Source organism: Lagenorhynchus albirostris, chromosome 15, assembly GCF_949774975.1.
Source record: "Lagenorhynchus albirostris chromosome 15, mLagAlb1.1, whole genome shotgun sequence".
Taxonomy (NCBI): Eukaryota; Metazoa; Chordata; class Mammalia; order Artiodactyla; family Delphinidae; genus Lagenorhynchus; species Lagenorhynchus albirostris.
In genome coordinates, this window is record NC_083109.1 from 71341093 (window position 1) to 71368194 (window position 27102).

At 55.7% G+C, this 27102-nt stretch overlaps 2 protein-coding genes and 2 long non-coding RNA genes across 14 annotated transcripts in view; 2 read left to right on the top strand and 2 right to left on the bottom strand.

Annotated features, from left to right (window-relative positions):
* Window positions 1-13158, bottom strand: part of ATP2A1 (ATPase sarcoplasmic/endoplasmic reticulum Ca2+ transporting 1) — a 16405-nt gene extending 3247 nt beyond the window's left edge. For both annotated transcript variants that reach the window (XM_060124178.1, XM_060124179.1), the window contains exons 1-14: window positions 12847-13158; window positions 12506-12523; window positions 12087-12169; window positions 10590-10694; window positions 9760-9898; window positions 7749-7829; window positions 6779-6864; window positions 6330-6627; window positions 5969-6135; window positions 3067-3155; window positions 2679-2781; window positions 2299-2430; window positions 886-1008; window positions 542-760 (exon numbers count right to left, since the gene is read on the bottom strand). In XM_060124178.1, the coding sequence (XP_059980161.1) occupies window positions 542-760; window positions 886-1008; window positions 2299-2430; window positions 2679-2781; window positions 3067-3155; window positions 5969-6135; window positions 6330-6627; window positions 6779-6864; window positions 7749-7829; window positions 9760-9898; window positions 10590-10694; window positions 12087-12169; window positions 12506-12523; window positions 12847-12964 (1761 nt within the window). In that variant the 5' untranslated portion in view covers window positions 12965-13158. The remainder of the gene's footprint in view (window positions 1-541; window positions 761-885; window positions 1009-2298; window positions 2431-2678; window positions 2782-3066; window positions 3156-5968; window positions 6136-6329; window positions 6628-6778; window positions 6865-7748; window positions 7830-9759; window positions 9899-10589; window positions 10695-12086; window positions 12170-12505; window positions 12524-12846) is intronic.
* Window positions 11760-17277, top strand: LOC132505900 (uncharacterized). 2 transcript variants are annotated; one of them, XR_009535611.1, is made up of 2 exons: window positions 11760-12605; window positions 16926-17277. It is a non-coding gene; the product is annotated as an uncharacterized LOC132505900 (long non-coding RNA). The 2 variants fall into 2 exon arrangements; XR_009535610.1 differs by having other exon boundaries at window positions 17015-17277.
* On the bottom strand, window positions 17255-25570 carry SH2B1 (SH2B adaptor protein 1). Of its 9 annotated transcripts, none has more exons than XM_060124184.1 (9): window positions 25487-25570; window positions 22314-23341; window positions 21957-22058; window positions 21638-21729; window positions 21350-21525; window positions 19497-19709; window positions 19084-19295; window positions 18780-18951; window positions 17255-18036 (listed from the first exon to the last, which is right to left on the bottom strand). In XM_060124184.1, the coding sequence occupies exons 2-9, from the start codon at window positions 23250-23252 to the stop codon at window positions 17660-17662; spliced, it is 2283 nt and encodes a 760-aa protein (XP_059980167.1). In that variant the 5' UTR covers window positions 23253-23341; window positions 25487-25570; the 3' UTR covers window positions 17255-17659. The 9 variants fall into 9 exon arrangements, with proteins under 9 accessions (XP_059980167.1, XP_059980166.1, XP_059980165.1 ...); XM_060124183.1 differs by lacking the exon at window positions 25487-25570 and adding an exon at window positions 25302-25398; XM_060124182.1 differs by lacking the exon at window positions 25487-25570 and adding an exon at window positions 23688-25155.
* On the top strand, window positions 23275-26906 carry LOC132505899 (uncharacterized). Its single transcript, XR_009535609.1, has 2 exons — window positions 23275-24071; window positions 24700-26906. It is a non-coding gene; the product is annotated as an uncharacterized LOC132505899 (long non-coding RNA).
* Window positions 26907-27102: the final 196 nt, after the last annotated feature.

A 27102-nucleotide genomic window follows, 5' to 3' on the forward strand; every position in this document is an offset into this window, starting at 1 on the left:
GTGGGAAATGTTCACATGTGTGTCTGCAGGCCTGGCGGTGCCAGGCCCATTGTAGGTGGCAGAGCGTGTCTTTCATAGAAAGAACTTGAACTGGAAGTGAGGCAGGTGGTTTCTGCTTTCAGCAGGGCTGCTCACTTGATCTACAACTTGGAGCAAATCTGTGTCACCTGCCAGGCCACGCTGTTGCCTCTGTAAGATGGAGTGGGCTTTGGTGCTGTTCAGAGAGCAGGTCCACTACGAGATAAAGCGCTAGTGCCAGAATGGAGGCTGATGCACGTCCTTAGAAAACCTCACTGTGGAAACACATCAGCTAAACCCGAGTGGACCTGGCTGGCTTCTGTTCTGGAGCAAGCACCTCACCTCATCTCAGATGGGTCCACGGACCACATGCCAAGTAGCCCTGGGCTGGATTATTCCTAAGGTTCTCTCAAACTCTAACGTCCTGTGATTCTAGGCCCCGTGACGAAGTAGGAAATGACAAGGGTGGCGGAAGGGGTGAGGCAGGTGACTCTGGGACAACGGGATGCTTCCGTCTGCTCACCTCGTACTCCATGAACCTGGAAGAGTCATCCAGGACCATCTCCTCTCGCTTTGGGGGGGTGTCCCGGGTGGCCAGGGCCAGGCAGCGCAGGGTGTCCCGGCCAGTGCCCCACTCCTTGATTACCGACAGAATCGTCTCCTTCACCGGCCCTGTCATGGGCACCCGAGTGGTGCCGACTCGCACGTAGTTACAGCGATCGATGACCCCCTCTGGGGCACCCTAGGAGAACAGAACAGTATTCAGAGACTACTGTTCCTTCCAGTGCACGGTGAGCGGGGCAGGGAGAAGAGAGGAGGGTTCAGGACTGGGAAGAAGCGGGGCTGAGGCGCACTCGGATTCCTGACCTTGACAAACATTTTGTTGCCCACAGCAGCCCGGGATTTTGCTGGAGAGCAATAGACAGACATGGACTTTCTGTCCCGGGAGAACTCCAGGGTGAATTCCTTCTTCATTAGCTGGCGGATCACCTGAGAGAGAGGAGACAGGGAGGGAGAGGCCAGATATGAGACCAGTGGAGAAAGAGTGATGATGCTATGCTAGAAGGGAAGAGTCCCAGACCCTTTAAAACATAGTCGAAAAGGATCTGGAGGTCAGAGCAGACCCCAAGCTGAGTCTGAGATAAAGCTAAGTCTGCTGCCTACAGCAGAAATGGAGAGAATTCCAAGGCTAGTGCTGCCACTGTCTTCCTATGTTCAGGTTAAAGCACAATAGAAACAGGACGGCGTAGTGTGGCACTGCCTGATAGAACCTTCCGTGATGATGGGAATGTTTAATAATCTGGATGGTTCAATACAGTGCAATCGAACAACGGCTACTGAGCCTGGGGAATGTGATGAGTGCAGCTGAAGAACTGAGTTTCTACTTTTATGTAATCATTTAAATGTAGACAACCACCTGTGTGAGTCTACAGACGTACGTTGCTAGACAATGGAGAGCTGGTACCTGGCACGTAGTACTAAGCACTCCATAAAAGTGAATGTGCCAAATGCATTGTAGATGTTTCTCCACAAAACAAAAATAAAAACGATAAATAAAATTAAAAATAATTTGATGTTTTTATTATCATTTGTAAATTTTTAAAATGAATCCTGTATTGATAAATACTTAGGTTGTTTGCATTATTTTTGTCATATTAAATAAAGCAGCCATGAGCATCTTGCCTATATGAAAAAAAAAGGAATGAGCGGTGTGGGGAATATAATATAATATCCCAGAGGAATTCAATAGAGACATTCAGTAAATATTAATAGCAAGAACTTGGAGTGATGGTCACAGAATTGGGCTTGTTCACCTGGACACGGGGAAGCAGAGGCATATGAGGCAGTCATATTTCCCAAATCCTAAATCAGGCATTGTGATCTGATAAAAACAAGTGTGTTTCTAGAGACAATGGGGAATAGTTGAAACTGGGGCTGTCCCAGGATGGGTCACTTGTGGTTTCTGTGTCCAGCTCTGTCCCTTTCAACTAGGGACACGACAGGAAAAGTGATCTTAAATTCTTCCAGGGATGCTGCAACCGGGCACCAGGAAGAGCAGTGTAAGTGCAGGTGCAGTAGGTCCTACCCCAAGTCAGCCTTGCCAAGGAAAGCTGCGGAGAGGCTCTCTGCCTGTGCCGGCTGGGTCCCAGCATGGGGCACAAGGCCCTGACCAGCCTGACCTGGGTGGGGGTGGGGGGCCCTGTCTCCTGAGGTTCCTTAGGTCCTGGCCTGTACAGTATGGGCTGGAGAAGGACCGTGGGAGGGAGTGCCTAGACTCACCAAGTTGCAGGCGTTGGCCCTCTCCACCTTTGAGAGGTTTCTCAGTTCAGTGTTGAATACATTCATCTTCTCCACCAGGGTGGTGAGTGCAGTCTCGGTGGCCTCGCCCACCTTCTCATAAGCACCTTTGGCCTGAGAGGGCAGAGGAGGAAGAGGAAGTAGGTGCCCTGGGCTCCCAGCCCCGTGCTCCCATCTATCATGCCCACCTTCCACCTAGAACAGGAAGGGAGCAAGCCACTCTCTTCCCCTTACACCCAGGAGAGGGCTTGGTACAAGGGACCCCCTTCCCCCGAGCCCTTCCTTGCGGCCTGTCGAGGAGGCCTGGACTCTGAGGCAGCTGGAGGGGGAAGGAGGGGCGGCTTCAGGAGTGGAGAGGTTACCTCATTGAAGTCCAAGGAGGAGTCATTGCAGAGGGCACAAATGGTGGCTAGCTCTACCAGCCCATCATACTGCCCTGTCCGGACTGGCTTATCATTCTTCAAGCTGGCGGCCGGGTGGGGAGGAAGGAAGGGAAAGAGACAGGTAGAGAAGATAGGGAATGAGATGCAGAGAGAGCACAGGGAATGCAGCAAGGAGATGGCAACCAACTTGGAGATCAGGTGGGAGAGAGAATAAGGTTGGGGAAGGAACAAGAGAGAAACAGGAAGACAAAACTAGAGGGAGGCCCCAGGGAGAGAGGATATGTGTGTGTGTGTGTGTGTGTGTGTGTGTGTGTGTGTGGTGGGGAGGGGCACGAGGAACTGGGAAGACGACTTTGGGGGAACTTACACCTCTCCTTCTGGAGCGTAAGTGGAGCCAGTGATAGAGAACTTGTTCAGAAGGCAGATGTCCCCGTCCACCTTTTCGATGATGAACATCTGCAGAGGACAAGGGCATGCACACAGATGTTTAACTCTCCCCATCCCCGAAGGCAGTCTGCACCGAGGGGGCCCGTGCCCCAAGTGTCCCTATACCCGGCCATCTGCTAGGACTTACCCAACTTCCCACCATCATCCCCTGATTCATCCTTCCCTTTTCCTCCCTTTTCCTCCCCTCTCACACCACTCCCTTGCAAATCATTCTCTAAGTTCTGTGTTCATGGCCTTAAAACAAAAGGCCATGCTGGAGGTTCTTCCAGATCAATTAGTAAAATAAGACGTGCATCACAAGGTGTGGTGGCCACCAGTCTACCTGTCAGTACATGGCCCATCTACAGCTCCAGCCTCTTGTGGCCAGATCTTCCAGTTTTGCAGGAAGAATTAGAAATTCAGGTTATTTTCCTATGATATCCCTTGACTTTTCAAATGTGGGCAATTAATTCATTTTTATGAAACATGACAGAAGACCAGTGGTCTGGCTTTGAAGCCTGTGCTTTGGAGGGATGGAGATCACACAGAGCAGAGGGGAGCAGCCCACTCTGAGCCAGAGCACGCATGGAAGGGATGGGGCTTAAGATGTGCTCCAGGATAAAATGGTTCTGTGGCCAGGTAAGTTTGGCAAACTCGTTTAAACTGAGCGAAATCCACCCTCTCTATGGTCAGCCTTCTCCGAGGCTTTCAAATGCCAACAGGCATGTGGTACAGCCTTTCTCGGCCTGGTCTGACCACACAACCCTTGATCCTTAGGACACCAATTTCTGTTTCACAAACATGCTATTCCAGAAAACTCTGTTTAGGTCAGGGGTTCTTTGCCTGGGGTCCATGGATGACACCCCGGACCAAGGGTGTCTGTGAACTTTGATGGCGAAACAAAAATTACATCTTTTATTTTCTCTCTGACATTTAGCATTTCCATCCAATTATGAATGGGGGCAATGGACCACATTAATATTAGCAAAACCTGTGACTTGGCCACCAATATAATCACAAATACTCTCTTGTCACATTGTATTGTTGCAGGGCTCTCAAAACAGCATTTACGCTCATCACTGCTTCAGCGTTATGGCAATTGTGAGACCCACTGCTGGACTTGCTACTTAATACATTAATAAAGAAGCATACGTTCTACCAAATCACAAATCTGTGGTTTTTTTTAACATCTTTATTGGAGTATAATTGCTTTACAATGTTGTGTTAGTTTCTGCTGTATAACAAAGTGAATCAGCTATACGTACAAATCTGTTTTTAAAATATTTTGACTACTGTATTTCAATCATTGGCTTCCTCTGTAATCCAATGTATTTTTTTTAATAGAGACACTCAATTTATTTATTTTTTAAATGTGTAGTTTTTAAAAATTTATTTATTTTTATTTTTTATTTTTTTTGGTTGCGTTGGGTCTTCATTGCTGCGCTCGGGCTTCTCTCTAGTTGCGGAGAGCGGGGTCTACTCTTCATTGTGGTGCGTGGGCTTCTCATTGCAGTGGCTTCTCTTGTTGAGGAGCACGGGCTCTGGGGCGTGGGCTTCAGTAGTTGCAGCACGTGTGCTCAGTAGTTGTGGTTCGTGGGCTGTAGAGTGCAGACTCAGTAGTTGTGGCGCACTGGCTTAGCTGCTCAGCGGCATGTGGGATCTTCCCGGACCAGGGCTTGAACCCATGTCCCCTGCATTGGCAGGCGGATTCTTAACCACTGCGCCACCAGGGAAGCCCAGTCCAAAGTATTTTATTTAATTTATGTTTTTGGCCGCGCTGTGTGGCTAGCAGGATCTTAGTTCCCTGACCAGGGATCGAACCCGGGCTCACTGCAGTGAAAGCACCAAGTCCTAACCACTGGACCACCAGGGAATTCCCAATCCGATGTATTTTAGAAACAGAATCCTGTGCGTTTTATTTTATACATTGAAAATATTAAATGTAGAGATCCAGACTGCCAAAGAGTCCAAGGCGGGACTTCCCTGGTGGCGCAGTGGTTAAGAATCTGCCTGCCAATGCAGGGGACATGGATTACCGCCCTGGCCTGGGAAGATCCCACATACCGCAGAGCAACTAAGCCGATGCGCCACAACTACTGAGCCTGCGCTCTAGAGCCCACGAGCCACAACTACTGAGCCTGCGTGCCACAACTACTGAAGCCCGTGAGCCGAGAGCCCGTGCTCCGCAACAAGAGAAGCCACTGCAACGAGAAGCCCACGCACCGCAAGGAAGAGTAGCCCCTGCTCACCTCAACTAGAGAAAGCCCACGCGCAGCAATGAAGACCCAATGCAACCAAAAATAAATAAACAAATAAATAAATTTATATATATATAAAAAAGAGTCCAAGGCACGGAAAAGATCAAGGGCCCTGGTTCAGGAAATGCTGTTCAAGATTCGTGTGGCTGGGCTCCCCGGGCCCTGTCATGGATGACCACTCTGGAGGGTAGCCTGGTGCACAGGCAGGCACTCTAGGGCCAGACAGACTTGGGTTTGAAACTCAATTCTGCTCCTTATTAACTGTGCACTGAATCTCCTAGAGCCTCAGTTCCCTCTTTGGGAAAACTGGGTAAACAAGACCTTCCCCTGAAGGGCTGCTCTGGGGGATTAGAGATAACACAGGGCAGCACCTAGCACACGGACGGAGGCTGCAGGGAGCTGCCTGCCTGGGCCAGGGGGGCTTCTCTGCTCCCTCTCCTAGCTGGCAGGATGGCACTCTCTGTGCCATCTAAGCATTTCTTTCTCGGGCCAAAATGAAAAGCTACCCATGATGAAAGGGTAACCACAACTTTGGAGGGCTCGTTTCACCTCCCATCTAAGTGGGAGTTGCCACCCTTCCCTGACCTTGCAGACAGACATCTGGTTCGTGGTGAGGGTGCCTGTCTTGTCGGAACAGATGACAGAGGTGCAGCCCAGCGTCTCCACGGAGGGCAAGCTCCTCACAATTGCGTTCTTCTTTGCCATCCGGCGGGTGCCCAGGGCCAGGCAGGTGGTGATGACTGCAGGAAGGCCTGTGGCGAGGAAGGAGAGGGGGTGAGGGAACGACACTGGGGGAGGGAGGGAGAGGCCTAGTGGGGTAGGCTGAAGAGCAGCTCCCAAAGGTATCGGGTCCCGATCCCTGGAACGCGTAAATGTTACCTTATTTGGGTAAAGGATCTCTGCAGATGAGATCAGCGAATGGGAGGAAAGAGAGAGGTGGCCCTACCTTCTGGGATTGCAGCCACAGCGAGGGCCACGGCAATCTTAAAGTAGTAGATGGCACCACGGATCCAAGAGCCCCCGTGGATGGGATCGTTGAAGTGGCCAATATTGATGAGCCACACGGCCACGCAGATGAGGGAGATGACCTTGGAGAGCTGCTCCCCAAACTCATCCAGCTTCTGCTGCAGAGGGGTCTTGTCCTGCTCCGTCGCGGCCATTTGGTCACGGATCTTCCCAATCTCAGTGTTCACACCGGTAGAGGCCACGATGCCTATGGCCTTACCGGCTGCAATGTTGGTGCCCTTGGAGGGGGAAGAAGAGGCAGGGAGTCAGGTGACGCCCCTCGTGCCGCATCCCCCCAGCTGTGGGTCTCATCTCTTCCCACACCGCCATGTCTCTCCCAGACCAGGGCCCCCGGCTTGAGCGCACGACAGCTGGCCCTGGAAGCCTCACCGAGAAGAGCATGTTCTTCTTATCCTGGTTGACAGCTCGGGGGTCGGGAACAGGTTCTGTGTGCTTGATGACAGAGACAGACTCGCCTGTGGAGAAGGGGCAGAGGGGTTTTCAGATGACATCATGTCGTTCTCCCATACTTCCCCCCGCAACTCTCTGCTTGGCGGGACAGGGCCTGGTAAGGACCAAGCAACAATCCTGGAGGAAGTCTGGACTCTGGAGGAAGGCCCTGGAGGCAGATGGGAAACCCACTGCACTTAGAGTGAAAAGACCTTGACCCCACTCCCAGCCTGACCACTCACAAGCAGCATGGCTTTGGATCACTTAGCCTTGGTTTGCTCTTCTGTAAAATGGGGACAAGGATGTGTACACTTCAGAGCAAGGTCTTGGTGAAAGTCAAACAAGCTGACGTATGTGGAAGTGCGCAGTCAACTGGAAAGCACGTTCCTGGGAGGGAGAGGCCCCCACCCTTGGGACCTTGCCTCCTTCACCTGAATGGCAGGAGCTCAGGCAATCACCCTGGGCCAGCCCACCCTGCCTCCTTGGACCATGGAGCATGCGCACTGGTTCTTCACCCTCTCTCTCCCAGGACAAAAGGAGAAGCAGCTGAGGTTTTAAGTGTATCTGAACCCTGCATCCTATCCCAGAATCTCTGCTTCCTCAGTTGGGGGCTTCTGAGGAGGCAGGATAGTTCTCTGGGTGAGCGTGTCCGTATGTCCGTGTGGAAGGGACGGGTTGATGGCCATCTGGAAATGGGGACAAACATCCCGCCATTTCCCATGACCCCTCGTGTTCCAGGCTTAGGCAGTGGGCAAAGCTGAGCAGGGTTGATGTCGCTGCCACTACGGGGCCAGGAGGGGGCCCTACTGCTGAGGGCCCCCTTTCATCCCTGTCTGTCCACTCAGCTCTTCCCTCATCAAATCCTCATCACCCTCCCCTTTGATGCATCCCCTGACCCTGGCCAGCAGACCTGTCAGGATGGACTGGTCGACCCGGAGGGTGGTGGACTTGATGGTGAGGATTCGGATATCTGCAGGGACTTTGTCCCCCACTGTGGAGAGACGAGAGGAGAGTGAAGTCAGCTGAGATGGGAGTTTTCTTTCTTCCTAAGAAAAACCCAGTCTTTGATGATCTCACCTCATCCTTCAGGTCTCAGGGAGGTCACCCGGGTTGTGCTCCTGTCACCCAAGCAAGCATCCCCCTCTAACACTCACTCCAATTGTCCCCCCTGCTGAATGTTTTTCTCCCTACCAGGCTGTGAGCCTGGCGAGGGGAGGTCTGGGCACACAGTATGTGCTCAATAAATGTACCCTGAATGACACAGGGAAAATCAGGGCCAATCCTGTCATCTAACGAGAAACTAAAACTGAGGCCGAGAGAGAGCAAAACAGAGAGGGAAACACGAGGGAGAAAGGTGAGGAGGGACAGGCAAGGAAAGAACTAGAGAAAACAGGGTAAGTCTCACAGACCTGCGTCCGTGGCGGAGAGCAAAGTGGAACAGCCGGAGAAGGCAGCAAGAAACAGGAGGAAAATATGGGAATTGAGAAAATCAATGTCAACCCAGACAAAAGGTGGAGTGAGAAGCAGGAGAGAGAAGTGTGAGAAGGACAGATGCAGGCGGAGAAGGCGGAGCAGCGGAGGCAGAGGGTGCAGGCCTGGCAGGTCCACACGGCGTGGATGGGACGCACATCAGAAGCCTGCCGGGCCCTGGTCTGAGTATCTGGGGAAGGCAGGAAGCCACGGTGAGCGATCTGGGGAGACGGCAGCAGAGAAGGGGAGTCTGCAGGAAACAAGGCTCTGGGGGGGGTGGGGGGCGGTGGGGGGGGAAGCCATACACAGCAGAGAGCTGAGAAAACAGGGAGGGGGAGGGCAAGGGATGTGCACAGAAGGAGGGGGTCCACAAAGGAGACTTGCTGGGGAACACGGCAGATGCCCCACCAGACTTCGAGGCCTCCAAGGAAGACAACTGCCTCCCAGCCTCATCCCGCCTGGTCCCAAGGATGGTCCTGGGGGTGGGGTTTGACTGCTTTCCTTTCCCCGTCCCCAAGGTTCCTCCTCCGGTGCCAGAGGAAACTGATGGAGGAGGGAGGAGGTCGGCAATGGAGTTGGGCGGGACACCCTGTCACCCAAACTGAAGCGATATTTATAGACATTCATGGCGCTGACTCCAAACTGTCACCGTGGCAGGACGGCCCTGTGATGAGGCACCGGAGTCTTCAGCCCACCCGCCCTCCCTGTCACCAAGCTTCCCAGGGTGGGGACTTGGGTATCTGGTGGAGGGAAGTAGGCCTAGAAAGACACACCTTCCTATGCCAGGGGCCTGGAGCCGTGGGAAGGCCTGCACAGGGCAAATATAAAAACCGCTGAAGGGGGCAGAATTCCAGTAATCTTAGCCTCCCGGCCCCCACCCCTCCCTGGTCAGGCATTAAGTGTCCCTCACCGGAGAGGCGGGGCCCTCCTTGAGCTCCCCTCCTCCCAGTCCCGTGCTCTCTGCTGGGGCCTGAGTTTCCCTTACATGGTCGGGGGCTTGAGCCTCCGGCCCCCCTCCTCCCTTCTACCCTTGCTCCTTCCCCTTTGAGAAGGCTCAAGGGTACCGAGAGGTCAAGATTTAAAGCTGACCAAGCTTGGGGGTGGGTGGAAGGAGAGGGAAGCCAGGCCTCAGGAGGGGGGTGGAGACAGGGCCATTGGCAGGGACTGGGTTCCACCTGTTACTTGCAAGTGCTGGGTGAGAGGAGGGGGAGCAGGGGTCTGCCTGCAGCGTCAGGGACAGGACTGGCTGTTCCTGCTGAGACTCTGATGGAGAGGGGGTGCTGTGGCCACAGTGCCCTGGGGTGACCTCCTGAGGAGTCTGGGAAGGAGAAGCAGAGACTCCACCACCCTGGCTACCTCCTGGACAGTGGGGATCAGGGCCCGACCAGCCCCCAACATGCACATCTTCTTGGCCTCGAACCCATCCTGGACCACTCGTCCCCATCACTCACCAGCCACCTCCACGATGTCTCCGGGGACAATGTCCCGAGCCTTGATCCTTTGCACTGACTTGCGGTCAGCCCGGTAGACCTTCCCCATCTCCGGTTCATATTCCTTCAGAGCCTCAATGGCATTCTCTGCATTCCTTTCCTGGGGGGACAGGGTTGAGGAGGGGAGGGTCAGCAGAGGGAGGAAGGTTGTGGAGTGACAGAGGACTGGTCAGGGAGGATGGGGAGGTGTAGGGATGCAGGAGCAGGGGCCAGAGTCTCGGGGGAAGTAGGGGCATCACAGAGAAGGAGGCAGGTTATGCAGTCCTGGCTCCTGGCCCAGGGGAGCAGACAAACCCCACATGACGGTTAAGGAAACCATCACCCACAGCTGAGAACAGGTAAGGGGGTTTCGGGGAGAGAAGGAAGGAGAAACAAAGAAAACCAGAAAGCAGGGGACAGGAGAAGCAGAGGATGGTATAAGGTAAGAGAAAGAAGGACATCAAACTAGCATTTCCTGAGATCCTCCTTTATGCCAGACACAGGGCTGGGCACTTTCACACTCATCATCTTGTTAAATTTCACCACAACTCTGAGGGATAGGATTATGAGCCCCATTTTATGGATGAGGAAACTGAGACTCAGAGAGATGAAGGAACCTGCCCAGGGTTGTACAACCAGCAAGTGACAGTGGGAACACCAGTCTCCTGCCTCTTTCCAACATTCTGGTCCTTTTGCCCAATTCAGAACAAGGCAAGCCCAGGGTAAGTGATGGAGGAGAAGGAGACAGGGAGGGAGGCTGGCCTCACGTCCAGTGTCAGGATGTGAGGGAACGAGGCGGGGTCAAAGCTAACCTGCCAAACCCCCACGATGGCATTGGCAATGAGGATCAAGAGGATGACAAAGGGTTCAACAAAGGCGGTGATGGTCTCTTCGCCTTCCTCGAACCAGGCCAGCACCTGGGGAGCAAGGGAAGGGAGAATAACAGGTTCTAAAGCCCCTCACGTGAGGAAGGAGAGGAAATGGAGGTGAGAACATGTGCAGGAGCAAACGGGGCAGGGCACCACGGGGGCACTGCAGCCCCACATCCCTTTAAGGGTCTACGTGCTCCACAGCTCGAACTCACGTAAGCGTGGCCACTACTGTTATTCAGCGGGTGCAGGCCGGCACAGACATGCACAGCTAGGGGATTAACTGGGAATGCTTTCAGGTTTCCCTGACCAAGTTACTGGCTTGTAAACGAAGCTCAGGGGACACCCAGGCCAACTACCCCCGCAGCCACATCCATCCCCCGGGAGCCAAAACTCAGTAGGAAAAACCCTGTGGTCCTCGCAGGCGCCCGGCCCACGCACGGCCCTCCCCCAACAGCCCAAGGCAGGGGAGCTCCAATTTCATGAGGGAGCAGAAGTGGGGGATAGTGTTACGGGGCCTCCTGTGCACACCCCACCCCAGCTGTTGCCTCTACCAGGCAACAGCCTCAGGCAAATGTCAAGGAGCAAATCTGAGGAGGGAGAAGTGAGGCCCTGCCAGCTACACTCAGGGGCCCAGGGGCCTCCACTAAAGACACCAGGGGACAGGGAGACTTCTTTGCCTCCAGAGTCTTGCCTTCCAGGACCATTAAGATGTTAAGGAAGAAACTCCAAAACGCAGGCCGGCCTGCTAGGATGGTGGGTGCGGAGGGGAGCTCCAGGGCAGGAGAGGTGGCAGGGCCTTGAGACCCGGCGTGGGGCAGCCCTGAGGCTGTGAGGAGGAAGGGGAGGGTCAGGCCAGGTAGGTGACGAGGGGGATCCTGGGAGTTCTAGCCCTGATGGGGTGAGTAGGGAGGTGAGGCCCAGAGACAGGAGAGGCTCTGGTTCTCTGGAGTCACCCTCGCACCAGCAGCTCTTTCCCGCCTCTACGAGGGGAGTCTCTGCCTCGACCAATCAGTGTCAGGAGGGCGGGGCAGGGGCGCCAGGATGCCGCGGGATTGGTGGAGCAGTGCATGTGCCCCCGGGGCATGCTGGGAGCAGCGGTGGCCTGGGAACAGCAGCAGCGTTGGAGCCGCGGAGCCCAGCGCTTCGCGGGGGTAACCCGAGCCCTCGGAGCCCTTGAAGCTCCGGGGGCGGCTTAACTTCAGTGTTTTGGCTGAGAACACCCTTAAAGCTTAAAATAAAACCTGCCTGCGGGGTGTGGGGGAGGACAGAGGAGTATACAAATCAGCGTCACCCCACCTCCCTCATTTCTGGTCTGTAGGAAAGGATGCTGAATGCTTGGTCTACAGGAGCCGATGATTTGGAGCTGCCCGCCAGCAGACTCTCCAGATCCCCCAACCCACGCTCCCAGCCTGCCCCCAGATGCCCTCCCACACTTACAAAGGAAATGCAGGCGGCCAGGAGAAGGATCCGCACCAGGAGGTCTTCAAACTGCTCTACCACCAACTCCCACAGGGACTTCCCTGAGGGAAGAGGCAAGGGGAGGGGGCCCCCGGGGTTAAGGTCTAACGGATGAACGGCTGGGACTCCAGGTGCCGGCAGGCCATTTGGTACTGAGAAAAGGGCTGAGAGGAGCTGGCCCGGAGTCCAGAAACAGGCTCCTTAAAGTGGTGGGCAGTTGTTCAAGGACTGGATGCCTCAAGGAGAAAGTGCCTGGAAACTTCTGACCCCAGCCAGACTCTAACCTTTGGGGAGGAACGATTGCCCCAGGAGTTGGAAGGAAAGGGCAGGGAGAAGGGAGTGGGGCACAGAGGGGAGGAGGTGTCATTTATGAGAGCTCAGGGCTTCCAGTAACTTACCTTCCTCGGCAGGGAGCTCTGCCCAGGGAAAAAGAAGAAAAGGACATATTCATTTGGAGTTCAGTCTAATGCCGCCCACACCCAGGACTTTGTGGCTAAGGTAAGAGAATCAGGCCACCAAAAGTTTTTTATCCCATAAAACTTCCCAAAAATCAGGGTCTCAGGGACCCTGTTTTCTTAGTATCCTCCCCTCTGTTGCAGTCATTGGACCATGTCCTGCCTCTTCCCTAAGATACCCTGGAGGGAGAGGCTCCAGTGTGTTTGAGTGTGAGTCTGTGTGTGTGTGTGTGTGTGTGTGTGTGTGTGTGTGTGTGTATGTGTGTCCATCAAGGGACACTTACCATTGTGGCCGTATTTCTCCAGATGCCGCTTAACTTGGTCCGGGGTAAGGCCTGTAGTTTCGCTCACCCCAAAATAGGCCAAACACTCTTCTGTGGTCTTGGAGTGTGCAGCCTCCATTGTGCTCCCTTCCTGGGGGCCAGGGGGCGGTGTGTTCCTTCTGGGGGGTTCTCACACGTCAGGGGCCTTCTTCAGTGTGTCCACCTGCCTGTTTGTCTGGGTTTCTTCCTTTTTCTCTTCTGCCCCCCCCAAGTTATTCTTCCCTCCACGAAGCTCTGAGCCCCGTTCCACTTGCAGCAGCCAGCCACCCGCCCCAGCCCCCAGCTGGTCCTTATGAGGGAGTGGGGGGGGCCAGGCTCCCCCCTCCCCCAGATCAGGGATTGGCTGGCTGAGACTCTAGCAGGAGGGGTCAGAAGAGAGAGATATTTCTGCTGACAGAGGGGGAACAGTGGGGCTGCAGCCTGAGATGTCACTCATGAGGGAAGCTAAGGTGGCCCCAGCCCCAGGGAAGGGGGGGCAGAGAGAGACTTCACTTTCTGTCTTCTGCTACTGAGCCCTCCCCCAACTGCCTCGACTTCTTCAGCTGCACTGAATTTCCTGTTCCAACCTCACCCCTTCCAGTTCTTCCCTTACACCCACTTCTCCTCTCAGGCCTTCACCGTTCCCTTTCCTCGTGTCCCCTTCCCATCTCATCTCCCTGAACCTGCCTGTTTCTACTGCCCCAGTCTCCTCCTTTCTCACTTACCTTGTTGAAAGGGCAGCAGAGATACTCCAACCCTCAGGGGATTGAAAAGGGGGAGAACATCCCTTGGGGGCGAGAGGAAGTGGCTCTAGAGGGACAAGGGGAAGTAGGGAGGGGAGAGGGTCAAGGGGACAGGGCAGAAGATGGTAACCCTACCCTAGGGAGGGGATGCCGCAGCCATCAACAAGGGATTTAGTGTCCAGGCCCTGGTGAGCAAAGCCAGGACTGCCTGTCTCTCCCCTACCCACCCCTCCCCATCACTCTAACTCAGCCACTGGGAACAGAGCCTTCAGGGCCTCGCATCCCTGACAGGGAATCCCCTCCACCAAGAAAATGGGATACCCAGGCAGCCGGGTAACCCAAGAGCCTACAGAATGTGCTGATGGCAGGGGGAGAGGGATCAATGTTTCAGAATGGGGGCAGGGGTCACCCCAAGTCATGGAATAAGGGTCACCTCATCCCACACTGTGCTCTCTTTAACCCACGGGGTTTACATGGCAGACCCCACGTGGCGTGTGGTTGCACTCCGCCCTGGCCCTGAAGTAGCTGTCCTCAAAGGGAGTGAAGATCAGAGCTGTGTGCTCAGGCATACCCTGGGCACATACCCTGTCGGCAGAGGGCTGAGGGAAGGGACGTTAAGGGAAGGGGCTCGGGGAAGCCGGATAGAGCAGAGGCTCTGGACCAAAGGAATGGACGGCGGGCAGATTGATGGGGACAGGTCTAGGGGAAATAAGGACAGTCATAGCTGGGGGAATAGAGACAGGGCTGCCAGGGTCAGAGGGAAGTCTGAGGAGCAGTGGGGAAAAGGGACGGCAGGGAGCTGGCACGCGGCAGCCAGGTGGGTGGGGGCCCAGGGCTGGGTGCAAAGCCACAGGCTGTCGCTGAGCGGCTGGCCTAGTATCAGCTTCCTCAGAGAAGCAGCTGCTCTGAACACCCCACCCCCATCCCTGCTCTGGGATAGGGGCGTCTCTTGGTTACTACCAGCTGCGGGAGGAACAGACAAGAGGGTAGCATGGGGTGTAGGCAGGGGAAGAAAGAAGGGCAGAGAGGAGAAAGGCTGAATGAGAGAATGGTGAGAGGTCAGTGAGGGGAAGCAGGCTTATGGCCTTGGCCTCAAGTCCTTCCTCCATCTAGGCCTGTTTCCTGAAATGAACAGTGAGGGGTATAGGCTACTGAAAGTGTTCTCGAGGTCGCTTCGCTGTCTGGCACTCCAGTTCCTAAGCAGACAATGGCACAGGAGACAGCGGGGCAAAGGAAAGGGAAGCCCCACTTTTGAGGGGTGGGTAGGCCAGCAGGGATGGATGGCACTGAAGGATTTAACCCCCCATACCCATCCTTTCCTCTGCCTGGACCTGGGGGAGGGCAGCCTCTCGGGTGAGTTGAGGACACGGCGCTCCTTCCCTCTCCCTTTTCATGGGTCCAACAAACCCCTCCCTGAAGCAGAATCCTGCTGCGATGTGCGGGTGTGAGGGCTCAGACCATGGCGTGAGGTGTTGGGGGTCACACCCTCCACCTGGCCCAGCACCCACCTTCTCAGGCCAGAGTCAGGCTCAGCATCTAGCCAAGCCTTTTGGTGCCGGCTGGCTTCTCCCCGCCACCACCTAGAGGAGTGCCAGGGGCACTGTCTTAAAGGAGCAGGAGTGCCCAACACGGAGAAGGGGGAGAAGACTGGACAGATCTCGTCTTCAAGGGACTGGAGAGCATGAGGCCGAGGAAAGGAGGCAGGCTTTACAGGGCACTGCTGCCAATAGGGCCCTGTAAGGTTATTCATCTCTGCCTCCCCCAGCTTCCCAGAGGGGAAGCGAGCCAGAGAGGGAAAGCCACCAGCCGAGAGCTGCCAGGGATCACCGTCAGGGAGGCTGGGCGTGAACCGGGACGCAGGCGCGTGCTGTCTTGGAGCCCTCACCTAGGGTCTCCAGGCCCAGAGGTGCAAGGTCTTCATCCCCTCCTGAGCACTGAAGCCGAGAATGGGAGAGGCGTAGTTCTGAAGGACACAGAGACAGAGCCTGCTCAATCCCCGACCAGTTCCGAACTTCAGCTGAACCATCCATAGACGGGCTTAGAGGGAAAGTGTCTTAGGCTCCTCCAGCCAAGACATGCAAATCTTGGGGGTTCGGGCGGGTGTGGTGAGGAGGCTCTTGTGCCCTCCCCCCCCCCCCCCCCGCACATCTTCAGAAGGCAAGTCCCTGAGGGCTGGCAGGATTTAGGGGGAGGGGGGAGCCTCGCAGCACCAGTTGCTGCTAGATTAGGAGAGGATCAGGTCCTGCTTACCCTGGGGCGCCACAGCCTTCACTCGCCATCTCACTTTGAGAACACAGCATCCAGGTCCACGAACCATCCCCCTCCCTCTGCAAGGCCAATCCTATCCCCAGTCTCCTGAGGCCAAGGTTTGGGGTAGCCCCAGGGATTAGACAAAACCAGGAGAGACAGCAGGCTTCCCCCATCTAGCCCCCAGGATGGGTGGCCTGTGAGCCCAGCTGTCTCCTGTCCATCTCCCAATAGGACGCAAGGCCCAGAATAGCAAGGTCATACGCACGGTCATAGGGCCTCCTGGAGGTGGGGGCAGAGGCTGAGGGGCGTGGAAGTGTAGACTCCACACTGCCCGGGAAGGAAAGTGAGGCAGAATGGTTAAGAGGCGGAGCTGGATGGAGGTGGGGAAGGGAGAGGGCCAACAAGACAGGTGGGATTCTTCAGAACCCGGCCCCTCCTTGTTGGCACCCACAGAGCTGGGAAGCCCAGGGGTGCCCTCGGTTGGAGGAGGGCACAGCCGCAATTCAGTCCAGAGAGGAGAGCCTGGGTTTAATGGTGGGGGAGGGGGCGCAGGGATGAGGAGATGTTGCAAACTCAAATGCTCACAGGCCTAGCTAGGCACATCATGTGAGTGAAGTGGGCTGGTGGGGATGGAGCAGATGTGGAAGGTGGATACCACGTGAGGCTGGATCTTCTAATTTTCAAGAGAAACCAGTAATCTGAACTTTTATGTGAAATTCCAATGGAAACATTGTCCAGGCCAAGCAAATCATGTCAGCAGCTCCAACCTAGATGAAACAGTTTCATCCAACCTAGATGAAACTTCCCATTTTACAGATAAGGGTATTGAGGCCTGGAGAGGCTACACCTTGCCCAGGCCACACAGCAAATGAGAAGCAAAGGCAGGAGTGGAAGCCAGCACTCTTTATCAACTATCTGGCAGCTTCCCAGCTTGGCTCTGAGAAGGGGGGCAGTCAGCCTGCCCTTGGGTCCCTCTGGCTGCCACATTAAATCTCTCCCAACACAGCCACTGTGCCCCCAGCCCAGCCCCCCTACAATCTCTCTCGGCCTGCTTTCTCCCGAGGGTAGGAAGCCTTAACTTCTTAACTGAAGAATTCAGAGCAGGAAGGCTCCTTGGAGGTCATCAATCCTGCCATTCACTGTCCTGTCCCATTAAGAGAACCTGGCTGGAGACCCCGAGAAGCACCGTTTGGCTCTGCACTTACCGCTCAAGAAACAGGACAGCCACCCGAGAAGTGATGGGCCGAAAGCACAGGTCTGGAGAGCAACAGGGACTCAACCTGACACAGCCCTCCAGTCTCTCAGCTCTGGTGCTCGCAACACTGAGTGGGCTGCCTTCCTGACCCACCTGTCACAGTCCCCGCTGCAAAAACTGGTCAGAGCCATCACGATGGAACTGAGATAAACCCTTTTATTTATTTATGCTTCTCCATTTTGTTTAAAACAACAAGAACAACCACCTTAATATAACTGACAGCCCTTCCCCCTCACCCTTCCTTGGGCTGAGGAGTGGTTAATGGGGAAATGGCCCCCAGGGATGGGGCTGACCATAAGAGCCCCTTGGGGAGGTAATGGAGCCTGAATCCCCTGCCCAGGGGACGGGGCACCTGTAGTGTATGAACTGGGGAGTTAGCAGGGCTCTTGAACCTTTTTGTACCAACATGTATGCCCTTAGCCGTCAAGGGTCACGAAGCATGTGGGGAGGGGATTCCCACTGCTCCTCTATGTCCCTGCCCAGCCCCAATCCCACGAACTGAGGGCTGGGGAGCAAGAAGAGTGGAGAAAGGGTGGGGTAGGGTATCTCACACGAAGGAGTACTGGTTATTTATGGCTCTGGGATGGCCCCCTTCTTCTCCATCGCCCCCTAGTGGTAACTGCTGGAGCTGCAGCATCAGGGTTACCCCGGGGGCCCCACCAGATCCAGCGCCTCCCTGGGCCTCCGTGCCTGGTGCTATGGCCTCTTCCATTTCAACCACGGGGACCAGCTCAACCACGGGGACCAGCTCTTCCTGGACCCCTCCACTGCCCGCTTTCTCTTTCTCTTGCCTCTCTTTGGCTGCTGCGGCTGTTGCTGCCGCCACTTCTGGCGCCCCCGACGCCTCTTCTGCCCCAGGATGTGGGGGATCTGTCCATGAAGGGGGTTCAGGGGGCTGGGGTGGGTCATGGGAGGTGCTCGGTTCTGGATAGGAATGGTAAGAAGACAGACTGATTGTGGAGGGAGGCGAGCTCTTGTAGCAGCCCCCCCTTCACTCATCCCCCCAGGAGCCATGTGCTGTCTCCCCCGTATCCCATCTCCTGAGCAACCCCCATCCATGGAAGATGGATCATGGGCGGCGGTGAGAGGAGGACCACACTTACACACAGTCACTCGCTCCGAAGGGCATGAGGGTGGAGGAGGCATCGGGGTAGCATCGATCTCCCTCGCACACCCCTGCATGGCTCCCGGCCTGCTCCCGGCCTGGGGGGGGGGGAGGGGCAACGTGGGGACAGATGGGACGTTGGGGTGGGGAAAAGGGAGAGATCAGACAGGGACATCAGACATCAAGGGAGGAGGGAGGGGGATCAGACCGAGCACCCCCAAGAAGGGCAGGCCCAAGGCAAGGTTGTGATGAAAGGCAAAGACAAGGCCAGGGAGGATGGATCTAGGAGACAGACAAACGATGGAACAGACGGTCCGATGGAATGGGAATGCGCCAACCCAGCTCTCCACTTCCTCCCGGCTCCAGCACGGAGCGCCCTGCCTTCCTACATCCCCGTGTACTCCTTTCCCCAAGAAACCCAGCACACAGGAAGCTTCTCTACCCCTCTCTCCCTGACAAGGCCTCTCCTCCTCAAGCCCCCCGCCCCGTCTTTCTGGCACACACACCTCCTCACTTCTTGGGTGCACGGGCACCTCCTCCCCTGCAGACCTGCTCTGCTCACCCTGCTGTCGCTGGGAGGACACGACATAGCTGACAAGGACAACGTCACTGGAGCCTCCGGACTCCAGAGGGATGGGGTGCATCCGGAAATGCTCGAGCATATCAAAAATGGACTGGAACCACAGGTGCTGAACCCGGCACTGACCTTCCTCATTCAGCGAGAGACGCAGGTGCTGAGGGCAGGATGAGTGGGGTAAAGCAGGAGCCCGAACCCCGCCAGTCACAGAACCCTTCTCCCCTGATGGCAGCGCTCCCCACTCTACCCGCAGGCCCACTGCCTACAGCGGAGCCTTCTCCTCACTCACCTTGGCCTTGCCCTGGAAGTTGAAAGTGAGGACATATTCACCCCGTCTCGTTTCACTCTGACGTACCAGGAAAACGCCATGGGAGCCGGTACCTCCAGCCAGCACTAACTGGGCGGCCTTGAGTCGAGAGAGCATCCCGTGGAACCAAGGATACCCTGAGAGGGGCTGATCCCCCTCACCTCCCTCTGGCTCTCCCTGGAACAGTAACGACCCTTCAGGAAAGAGAGAGGGAAGGAGACTGAGGTGTCAGGGAAGCCTCCCTCATCCTGGGAAATGACAAGCCTTGCTTTCCCCTCATATGTCACTCCCCATCTGTTCCCCCACCAGCCCCCCAGGTCAGATCCCTCAGGATCCCAAGACAAGAGTTTCAGGCAGGTGGTCAACCAGGCTTGGGGGCAGACACACACTCACACCTCTGGTACCTGTGGCTGTTTCCGGAGTGTCCAGGGGTGGGTAGGGGGCCGAGAGGGGATGAACTGTCCCTGCCGGGGGTCCCTCTTCAATGGGGATACGGGGGGGCAACTCTGGGGGAAGCAGTTCCATTGAGTCAAAATGGGAGGCGGCAATGGAGGCGGAACTGGGGGAGATGGACGCCGAGGGGCGGTCTGAGAGGCCCCCATATGCCCCTGGAAAAAAAAAAAAAAGAGGGCAAAATTGAGCTCAAGAAGCTACTCTTTGGGAGGATTGGTCTGCTTGGCCCACTTCCCCACCAGACAGGTTGCCCTGGGGACACTGGTGGTCAGCTGGCTGAAATGCTGAATCTTTCTTCAGGCACTGAGCCCTGACTGTTATCAATGACTCCTAACTTATGCTTCACGCATTGCTGAAGGACTGCAGTTATTCCAACAAGGTCCTAGAATCCTAATGTGCCTACATCTCTTCTGAATCAACAGCTGATTACAGCTATAGTTGCAGAAGTGGGGATGGGGGTGGGTAGAATCCCTCAAATATTTTCACATTAAAAAGGGGTCCTTTTTTTGCCTGCAGGACAAAACCCCCAACTCTGAGAGGCATCAAAGATTCTCCTTCTGTGAATCCTCCCAACCTAACCAACCTGATCTTCAGATTAACTTGTATTCTCGTGTCCTCCGCTTTAACCCAATTATCCCGTCTAATTTTTCCAGCTCTCCGGGGCTCTCCCCATCTCAGGTCTCTGCTCTCCTAGCTTCTCCAAGCCACGTTCTTTTCTCACCTCGCCTGTGTAGAATTCCCCATCTATCCCACCTCCCATGATTCTCTTCCTCCTCTGAGCTCCCGAGGCTTCCTGCTGGTGCCGCTCAAAGGACACTAAGCACAGGGTCTCCATTTGGGAGTCCTGCTTTTTAGAGGGAGTGATGTCTTGCCAACTCCGCTAGACTGTGAGCCCACAGGGCAGCTCTGAGCTCCTCATCCTGGCCCAGAGCCTAACAGAGGGTCGAGGATGTACTGGGGCGCTCCTCAATGTCTGCTGAGTGGCAGGCGTGAGCCTACAGGCACGTCGTACATAATCAGTGCTCCAAGGATGGGAATATGCGGAGTGCAGAGTGCCATGGTTCAGGCAACAAGCTGGCATAGCCGCTGTCTTTGTCAGTGACTCTCAGATGCCCTCAGAAATGCCATTTCTCCTCTCTGCTCTTAGCTGCCTGAGAAACGAGGAGATTGGAATGGACGACCTGTAGGGTCCGTTCTGGCTCTTAAGAGTCTTTAATTCATTTGTTTACTCATTGCATACAGCCTGTGTGCTAGGACAGTGAAACTGAAGCTCGGAATGGAGGATCAGAAAAAAAGGGTGTAGTGGAGTCTAGAAAGGTGAGCTGGGACCAGGTAGACACATCTTTGTGTGTTTATGTACGTGGGCAGCATACACGTGTGTTTAAAAGTAGGGAGTCAAAAGAAAATCTAGTACTGTCAACATGTGCACAGAGATGCAGAGTAGGAACAAAACAAAGATATGTACAAAGCGTTCTGGAAGCTCTGGAGAAGAGAACCATTACCTCTAGCCAGAGTGGTGGCTGGCATAAGGCTTCCAGAAAAGGGGACAAGGCCGGGCATAGAAGGCTGGAGAGGAGCTGGCCTGGGGTTCGTGTGGGGCTGGTGATGGTGATGGTTCTAAACTGTAAACTGTGGTCAGGCACGTTCGGGGACAAAAGTCAGACATTTGGTCGTGGCAGCTGAGGAGCAGGCATGGGGTGCACAGCAGAGCCTGGAGAGAGGGGCTGGGCCTGATGGCCAGGGTTCTTGCGTGGCGGGTCCCGAGGTTCACAGCTCTCTAAGGCTCCACCCTTACCCTGCGAAAGGCGGTCGCTGCTCTCGCTGGGCCCCAGCAGCAGCCCCTGGCTGGGCAGACTCTCCGAGTGATTCAGGCAGGGCAGCTCCAGGCTGTCCGTGTTCTCCCTTGTCAGGAATGAGGTCCCAGGGGCCAGGGGGAGGGTCATGGGGCGGGGACTGGTAGCAGGGCAGGGTCTGCAGAGACAGGGAAAACGGTGCTGGGAGGAAAGTCACCAGGCGAGAGGCAAAAGGCTGCTCACCACCCTCACCCCCTGGTCCCCTCAGTGACAGAAGACGAGCTCCTCACCCTGGGCTCAGGCATTCTTGGATGTCAGACACCCAGGCCTTCACGTGTAGAGCATCAGCTGTCTCCAGGATATACTCCGAGGGGCCTTCCACCTATGGGGACAAGAGGAGGCCCACAGGCCACTTCCAGGTCTCGAGGCCTTAATTCACCCCCAACAGGAACAAGCACATCCTCCCTCTCACCCCTCGTCCCAGAAAAGCTGCCGCCCCAGGGACACACAGTCAAGGTACCTGGCATATGTGCCTCTCCTTGCATCAGTATCCCTTGCCTCAATGTGCTAAGAGTGCTCCAAGTGGACAGGGGAGCCCAGGGCTCCTACCTTAACCACAAACGTGTTCTCCCGGTCAGGCATCTCCAGGGCTGTGGTTGTCCGCACGTCGGTGATCGCAGAGCAGGGAATGCTAAGTCGAGGCCGAGACGCCTACGTCGGGGGAGAACAAGATCCAGACTTTTGGTGTGCAGAGACCAGCTTTCCTTTCCCTCGAGATTCATCTTTCCCTCCACACCCCAAGGGAGTTAGACAAATAACACTACTTTCTCTGTCCTGCCCACACTAGGAACCCAGAGTCAGGAGCTAGCTTTAAAAATCCAAGTAAGCAAAGCTAGGCATGTGGGCCACGTCCCCAGCGCTCAATCCCTCACTCCCGGTCACCCACCCTCCTCCTCTGGCCCTCACCTTGGGTGGTACAAAGAACTCCAGACGGCTTCCTCCTCCTCCTTCTCCTTCACTTCGAAGCAGCAAGCGACACTTCTGCCACTGAGGTTGCCCTCCTCCCCCTGAGGTAGGCCCCGCTGCCCCTCCTCCCCGGCCCACTCCAGCTGGGTCAGGGGCTGCCTCTTCAGCCCCCATGAAACTCAGCAGCTCTTCCCTCTGCACCACGCCTCCTCCATCCTTCAAGGTCCCCCCTCCCCGACTGAGTCTCAGCCTCTCAAAACGGTGAGTCCATCTGTCCCCAGGGGATGTTCCATCGCTAACCAGTCCCCTACCAATGGTCCCAGCCCCGCCAGAGGAGTTGGAATTGCTGTTTCCACCTAATACTGGGGGGCCCGATGAGGTCTCTAGGGGCCCCGCTGGGGAGGGAGGGTCACCAGTCCCCCGCCACTGCAGGATGCCGCGGACTGAACCACGGACCGAGCGACCCACTGAGCGGAGGGAGAAGCGTTTCTTTAGCTTCGGCTTCGAGGAGGTTGTAGAAGAGGAAGAGACTGAGGAAGGGAGGGGGCCGGCCAGGTCCTCAGATGATCGAGAAGGGCCCAGCACAGCCAGGGGCCCGCCCACCCTGCAGCTCTCAAGGGACAGGTCCTGTGGCGGGATCTCCACACCAGGACTCAGAGGAGCCAGGATGGGTGGCGAGAGGGAGCCGGAGGCCCGGGCCACCTCGGCTTCAAAGTGCTGCAGGAAGAGCTCAGCAAAACGGCGGGAGAAGGCAGCCTCGGCCCCAGGCCCTGCGTATTGGGGGTGGGAGGCCAGGTAGAGGCGAAAACGGCGGGCAAAATCCAGGGCAGCCGCCCGGGCGTGGGACTCGCAGAACTCCCGCCAACTCGGGGGAGGGGGTGGGGGCAAGGGGGGAGGGGAGGGCGAGGTCCCATCCTCCGGGGAAGGGGCACCATTCATGATGGCCCCCAGGAGGTGGAGAGGGGGAGCCTGTGGGGAGGGGCAGCAAAGAGGGAAGCAGCCAGAAGACACAGGGTGAGCGGCAGCAGCTGCAGAAGGAAGAAGCACATACATCGAGTCACTGCTGAGGTGGGACCGGGGCCAGAGCCCCACCCCGAGCCAGACTCCCTCCTCTGGTCTAGACTCCTCAACAGAGCAACAGGGCTGAACACCACGCTGCCACCCTTCCCTTCCCCAGATCCTCGTGCCCCACCACTCCCAGGTCTAGCCTGCACCCACTCTGCTGCCTCCCCAGTCCACTCTCCCTGGCTTCAGCTCCAGGTGTGGTGGACGGCTGTGCAGCACCTTCCTCTAAAAGGTACTCGTCCACGTCACCTCCCTTCTCTAAAACCATCCTTCAATATTTATTACGTGCCTCCCATGTGCCGTTCTTACCTTTCCCTGCGAGAGGTTTTAACAACCTCTGTAATAGATGAGGAACCCGAAGCTCAGAAAAAGTTTCAGAACTCCAAGTCTACTGTTCTTCCCACCGCACAGTCCTGACTGCACCAGCCTCAGTCACCGCCCCTCACTGCCCCAGCTCTCAGGGGAGCTAGGCCTGCAGAGCTTAGAGACCCTGCCTCATGCACCCCCGAGGTCCATCTCTGAGGAGGGAGGCTGCTCATTAAGGAGGATGGATGGATGACCGATTCAAACAACTGTCTTGAAAGCCGACCCCAGGGCCCAGCACCCAAGCACTGTTGTCAAGGAGGCTTGGAATGCCCAGAGCCCACTTCTTTGGTGCTCCTCCAGGCGGGGGCCCAGAGGCAGCAGCACCAGGTGAGGACAGACTGTGGGTTGGGTCCGGGCAAGTCTCTGCTGGCCCCAAAGTAAATAAAATATAACAGGAAGCTGGGGCCTTGGATTTTTCACCTCCCTCTTCTCTCACAGGGGAGCGTGCCCTAAAGGCTGGTTAGCCTGATGGTTAAGGCCACAGGTTCTGGAGTTAGGCTTAGGATGAAATTCCATCTCTGCCACCTATTAGCTGTGTGATCGTGAACAAATTGCATGTCCTCTCCGAGCTTCAGTTTTCGTATCTATAAAACAGAGCTAATGATCTCTAACCCCTAAAATTGTTGGAAGAATTAAACAGAACATGTCCCTGCTTGACACAAAGTAAGCACACAATAAATGACTTGCCGTTATTACTATCTTTATGGGTTCCAATTTTCTCAAAGAGAAATCAGCGAAAGGAAGAGCCTTCCCAACGTCTTACAACTAGCAAGTGGCAGAGCTGGGCATGGAATTTACAACCCATGGCTCTTCTGTTAGTGTTCCTCCCCCATATTATACTGGGAGATGACTGGCACCAAGAATGGGGTGAAAGCAGTTCAGGCAAATCTCCCCAAACCCCAGACTCCTGCTCAGACCCGCGGTCAGCGCCCCCTCCCCTTTCTCCTTGACCTAGACCCTACACACTCAGATGGCTCCAACCATAGGGACAATTCCAAACCAACGAGAAGACGCCAGGAGATGAAAGAGTCATGGAGCACGGGGGAACCGAGCCAAGAGGTGCAGACACAGCAGAGAGACCAATCTCCAAGCAGAGGCCACCTCAGCTCACACCGGCCGACCCAACCCTCTGCACCACAGGCAGACCCAGCCCCCTTCAGGCCCGCTGACCCTGCGGCTCCTGAGCTGGTGACTCAATTTCTCTTCTGCCAAGTAGGACTCAGGCACCTTTTCCCAGTGCACCTGCCTCTCGGCTCAGTTCTGATATTTCCCGAAGGGCGGGTGGTGGAGCGTGCAGGCTCCGCTCCTGGCTCGGACCCTCCGGACCCGGTAGTCAACCCACTCCGACCCGACCCTCCTCCCTGGACACCCTCTACCCGCCCATTCCCCGGGGCCGCAGCCTCCAGGGAAGCAGCCCGCTCTGCTGCACTCTCCGGGGCCGGGCGCCCCTCCTGCCTCTAGCCCCCCACGCCCGCCCCCACCCAAGGCTCCTCGCAGGCGCCGGGTCGCGGAGAGGGAAGAGGGACTTGAAGAGGGGGGTTCCGGTTCCGGTCCCACCTGCATCTCGGTCCCCGCGGTTAGCTCCGGCGGCGGCGGCAGCTCCCGCTCCCTGCCCCACCCCCCGCCTCCGCGACTAGCTCCCAGCCCGGTTCTGCGCAGGCGCCGGGACCCCCTTTTTCCCGTCACCGAAGGAAGTGACCATAGAGAAGACCGAGGAGAAGGAAGGGCACGTTCACACTCACTTCCGCCATCCTCCCATTCCGTGCCACCCTTCCAGAGTTGAGAAGGTGGGAGTCTCGGAGTGCTTAGTGACTTCTCCAGTTGCGCCTAAAAGGGACCGCAGAAGCAGCCATAGGACGGGGTTGGGTCCCACCAGAGCGTCCTCCCAGAGGAAAGTCGGGACAGTAGGGAGCAGTCAACCATAGAGAAGGCACCTTAGGGGACTAGAATCCCGAGACCCTGATGAAGGCTAGAGGAGCCACCGGTACCGGAAACCAGCGAGTTGAGAAGGCTTTTTGAAGGGCCTGCTGTAGCCTAGAGCGCCCAGCCGGGCTGCAGACGGGTTCGAGGACACCGCCCCCAAAGAGCTGGGGGAGGGAAGATGCGGGTGACCTTGATGAGGCCCTGCGAGGAGGCGGAGCCTGAACTTACGACCTTGGCTTCTCTGAGGAAAGTACTGGAGGTTCTAGGAGGTTCCAGCTCTGAACTGGGAAATAAAGGTTGTGGGGGCAGGAATAATGAGGTCAGTTTGGGGCATGTCTGTGGGACGTCAGGAGGCAGGTGGACATACAGTCTGGAGCTGAGGAGAGACATCAAGGCCAGATACAGAAATTGAGACTCATTAAGGTGTAGTAGAGGGCAGTCGAAATCATGAGCACGATGAGATCCTAATCGATCAGGTCTCTCATTGACCCAGCTCCAACTGGCCTAAGCAATAAGGGAGTCTTTTGGCTCAAGCCATTGAAAAGAATGGATCAAGCTTCTTCAGGAACAGCTAAATAAAAGGGCCAAAAGATATTGGGAACCTGTGCTTCACCTCTAGGCTGAGCTCTCCCCATGCCTCTCTTAGTGGCAAAATGGATTTCCATAGCTCCAAACTTAAGTCCCAGTAGCTTAGCAACTCTCGTAGGAGCATGTCTTTTTCTCTGAGATTTGCAGTAAAATTTCCAGAACTGACTTTAGCTGATTGGCTTGGATCATGTGCTTATCCTGAAACCCAAAGGCCTCGTGACCCACGAGATTGGAGATGGATAAATGCCCTGACTCACACAAGGATGTTTGAGGCTGAGGCTACTGGATGGAGTTGGAAAAAATCATTGTGGAAGGGCAAGTTCTGGCCTAACCAGCCTTTGTCCCCATCTCTACCCCAGATCTAACCAAATTAACATCAGCTCCCAGATGGCCTTTGTTAAGGTCTTCATCACCGTCTTTGTCAATTCCATCTTCCAGTTCAGAAAAAGATGTCAATGGAAAGGCCTCTAGTTCCGTGATCACCCCCCACTCCTCCCTGATACTCTTACATACCCTTTCTCTGTAGTTGGCCCATCCTTGTCCAGGAGAGAGAAAAGGTGAGGAATACAGAAAGGTAAGGGGCTGGTGATGATGGGTTTGGTTTGGAAATGTGTCTAAGCTGTCCAATAAAACTTTCTGCAATGACTGAAATGTTCTGTATTAGTACTGCCTAGTTTGGTAGGCACTAGCCACATGTAGCTTTTAAGCACTTGAAATGTGGCTAATGTGACTAAGGAACTGAAGTTTTCTTTTCTTTTTCTTTTTTTTTTTTTTTTTTTTGTGCCATGCTGCACGGCTTGCAGGATCTTAGCTCCCTGACCAGGGATTGAACCTGGGCCATGGCAGT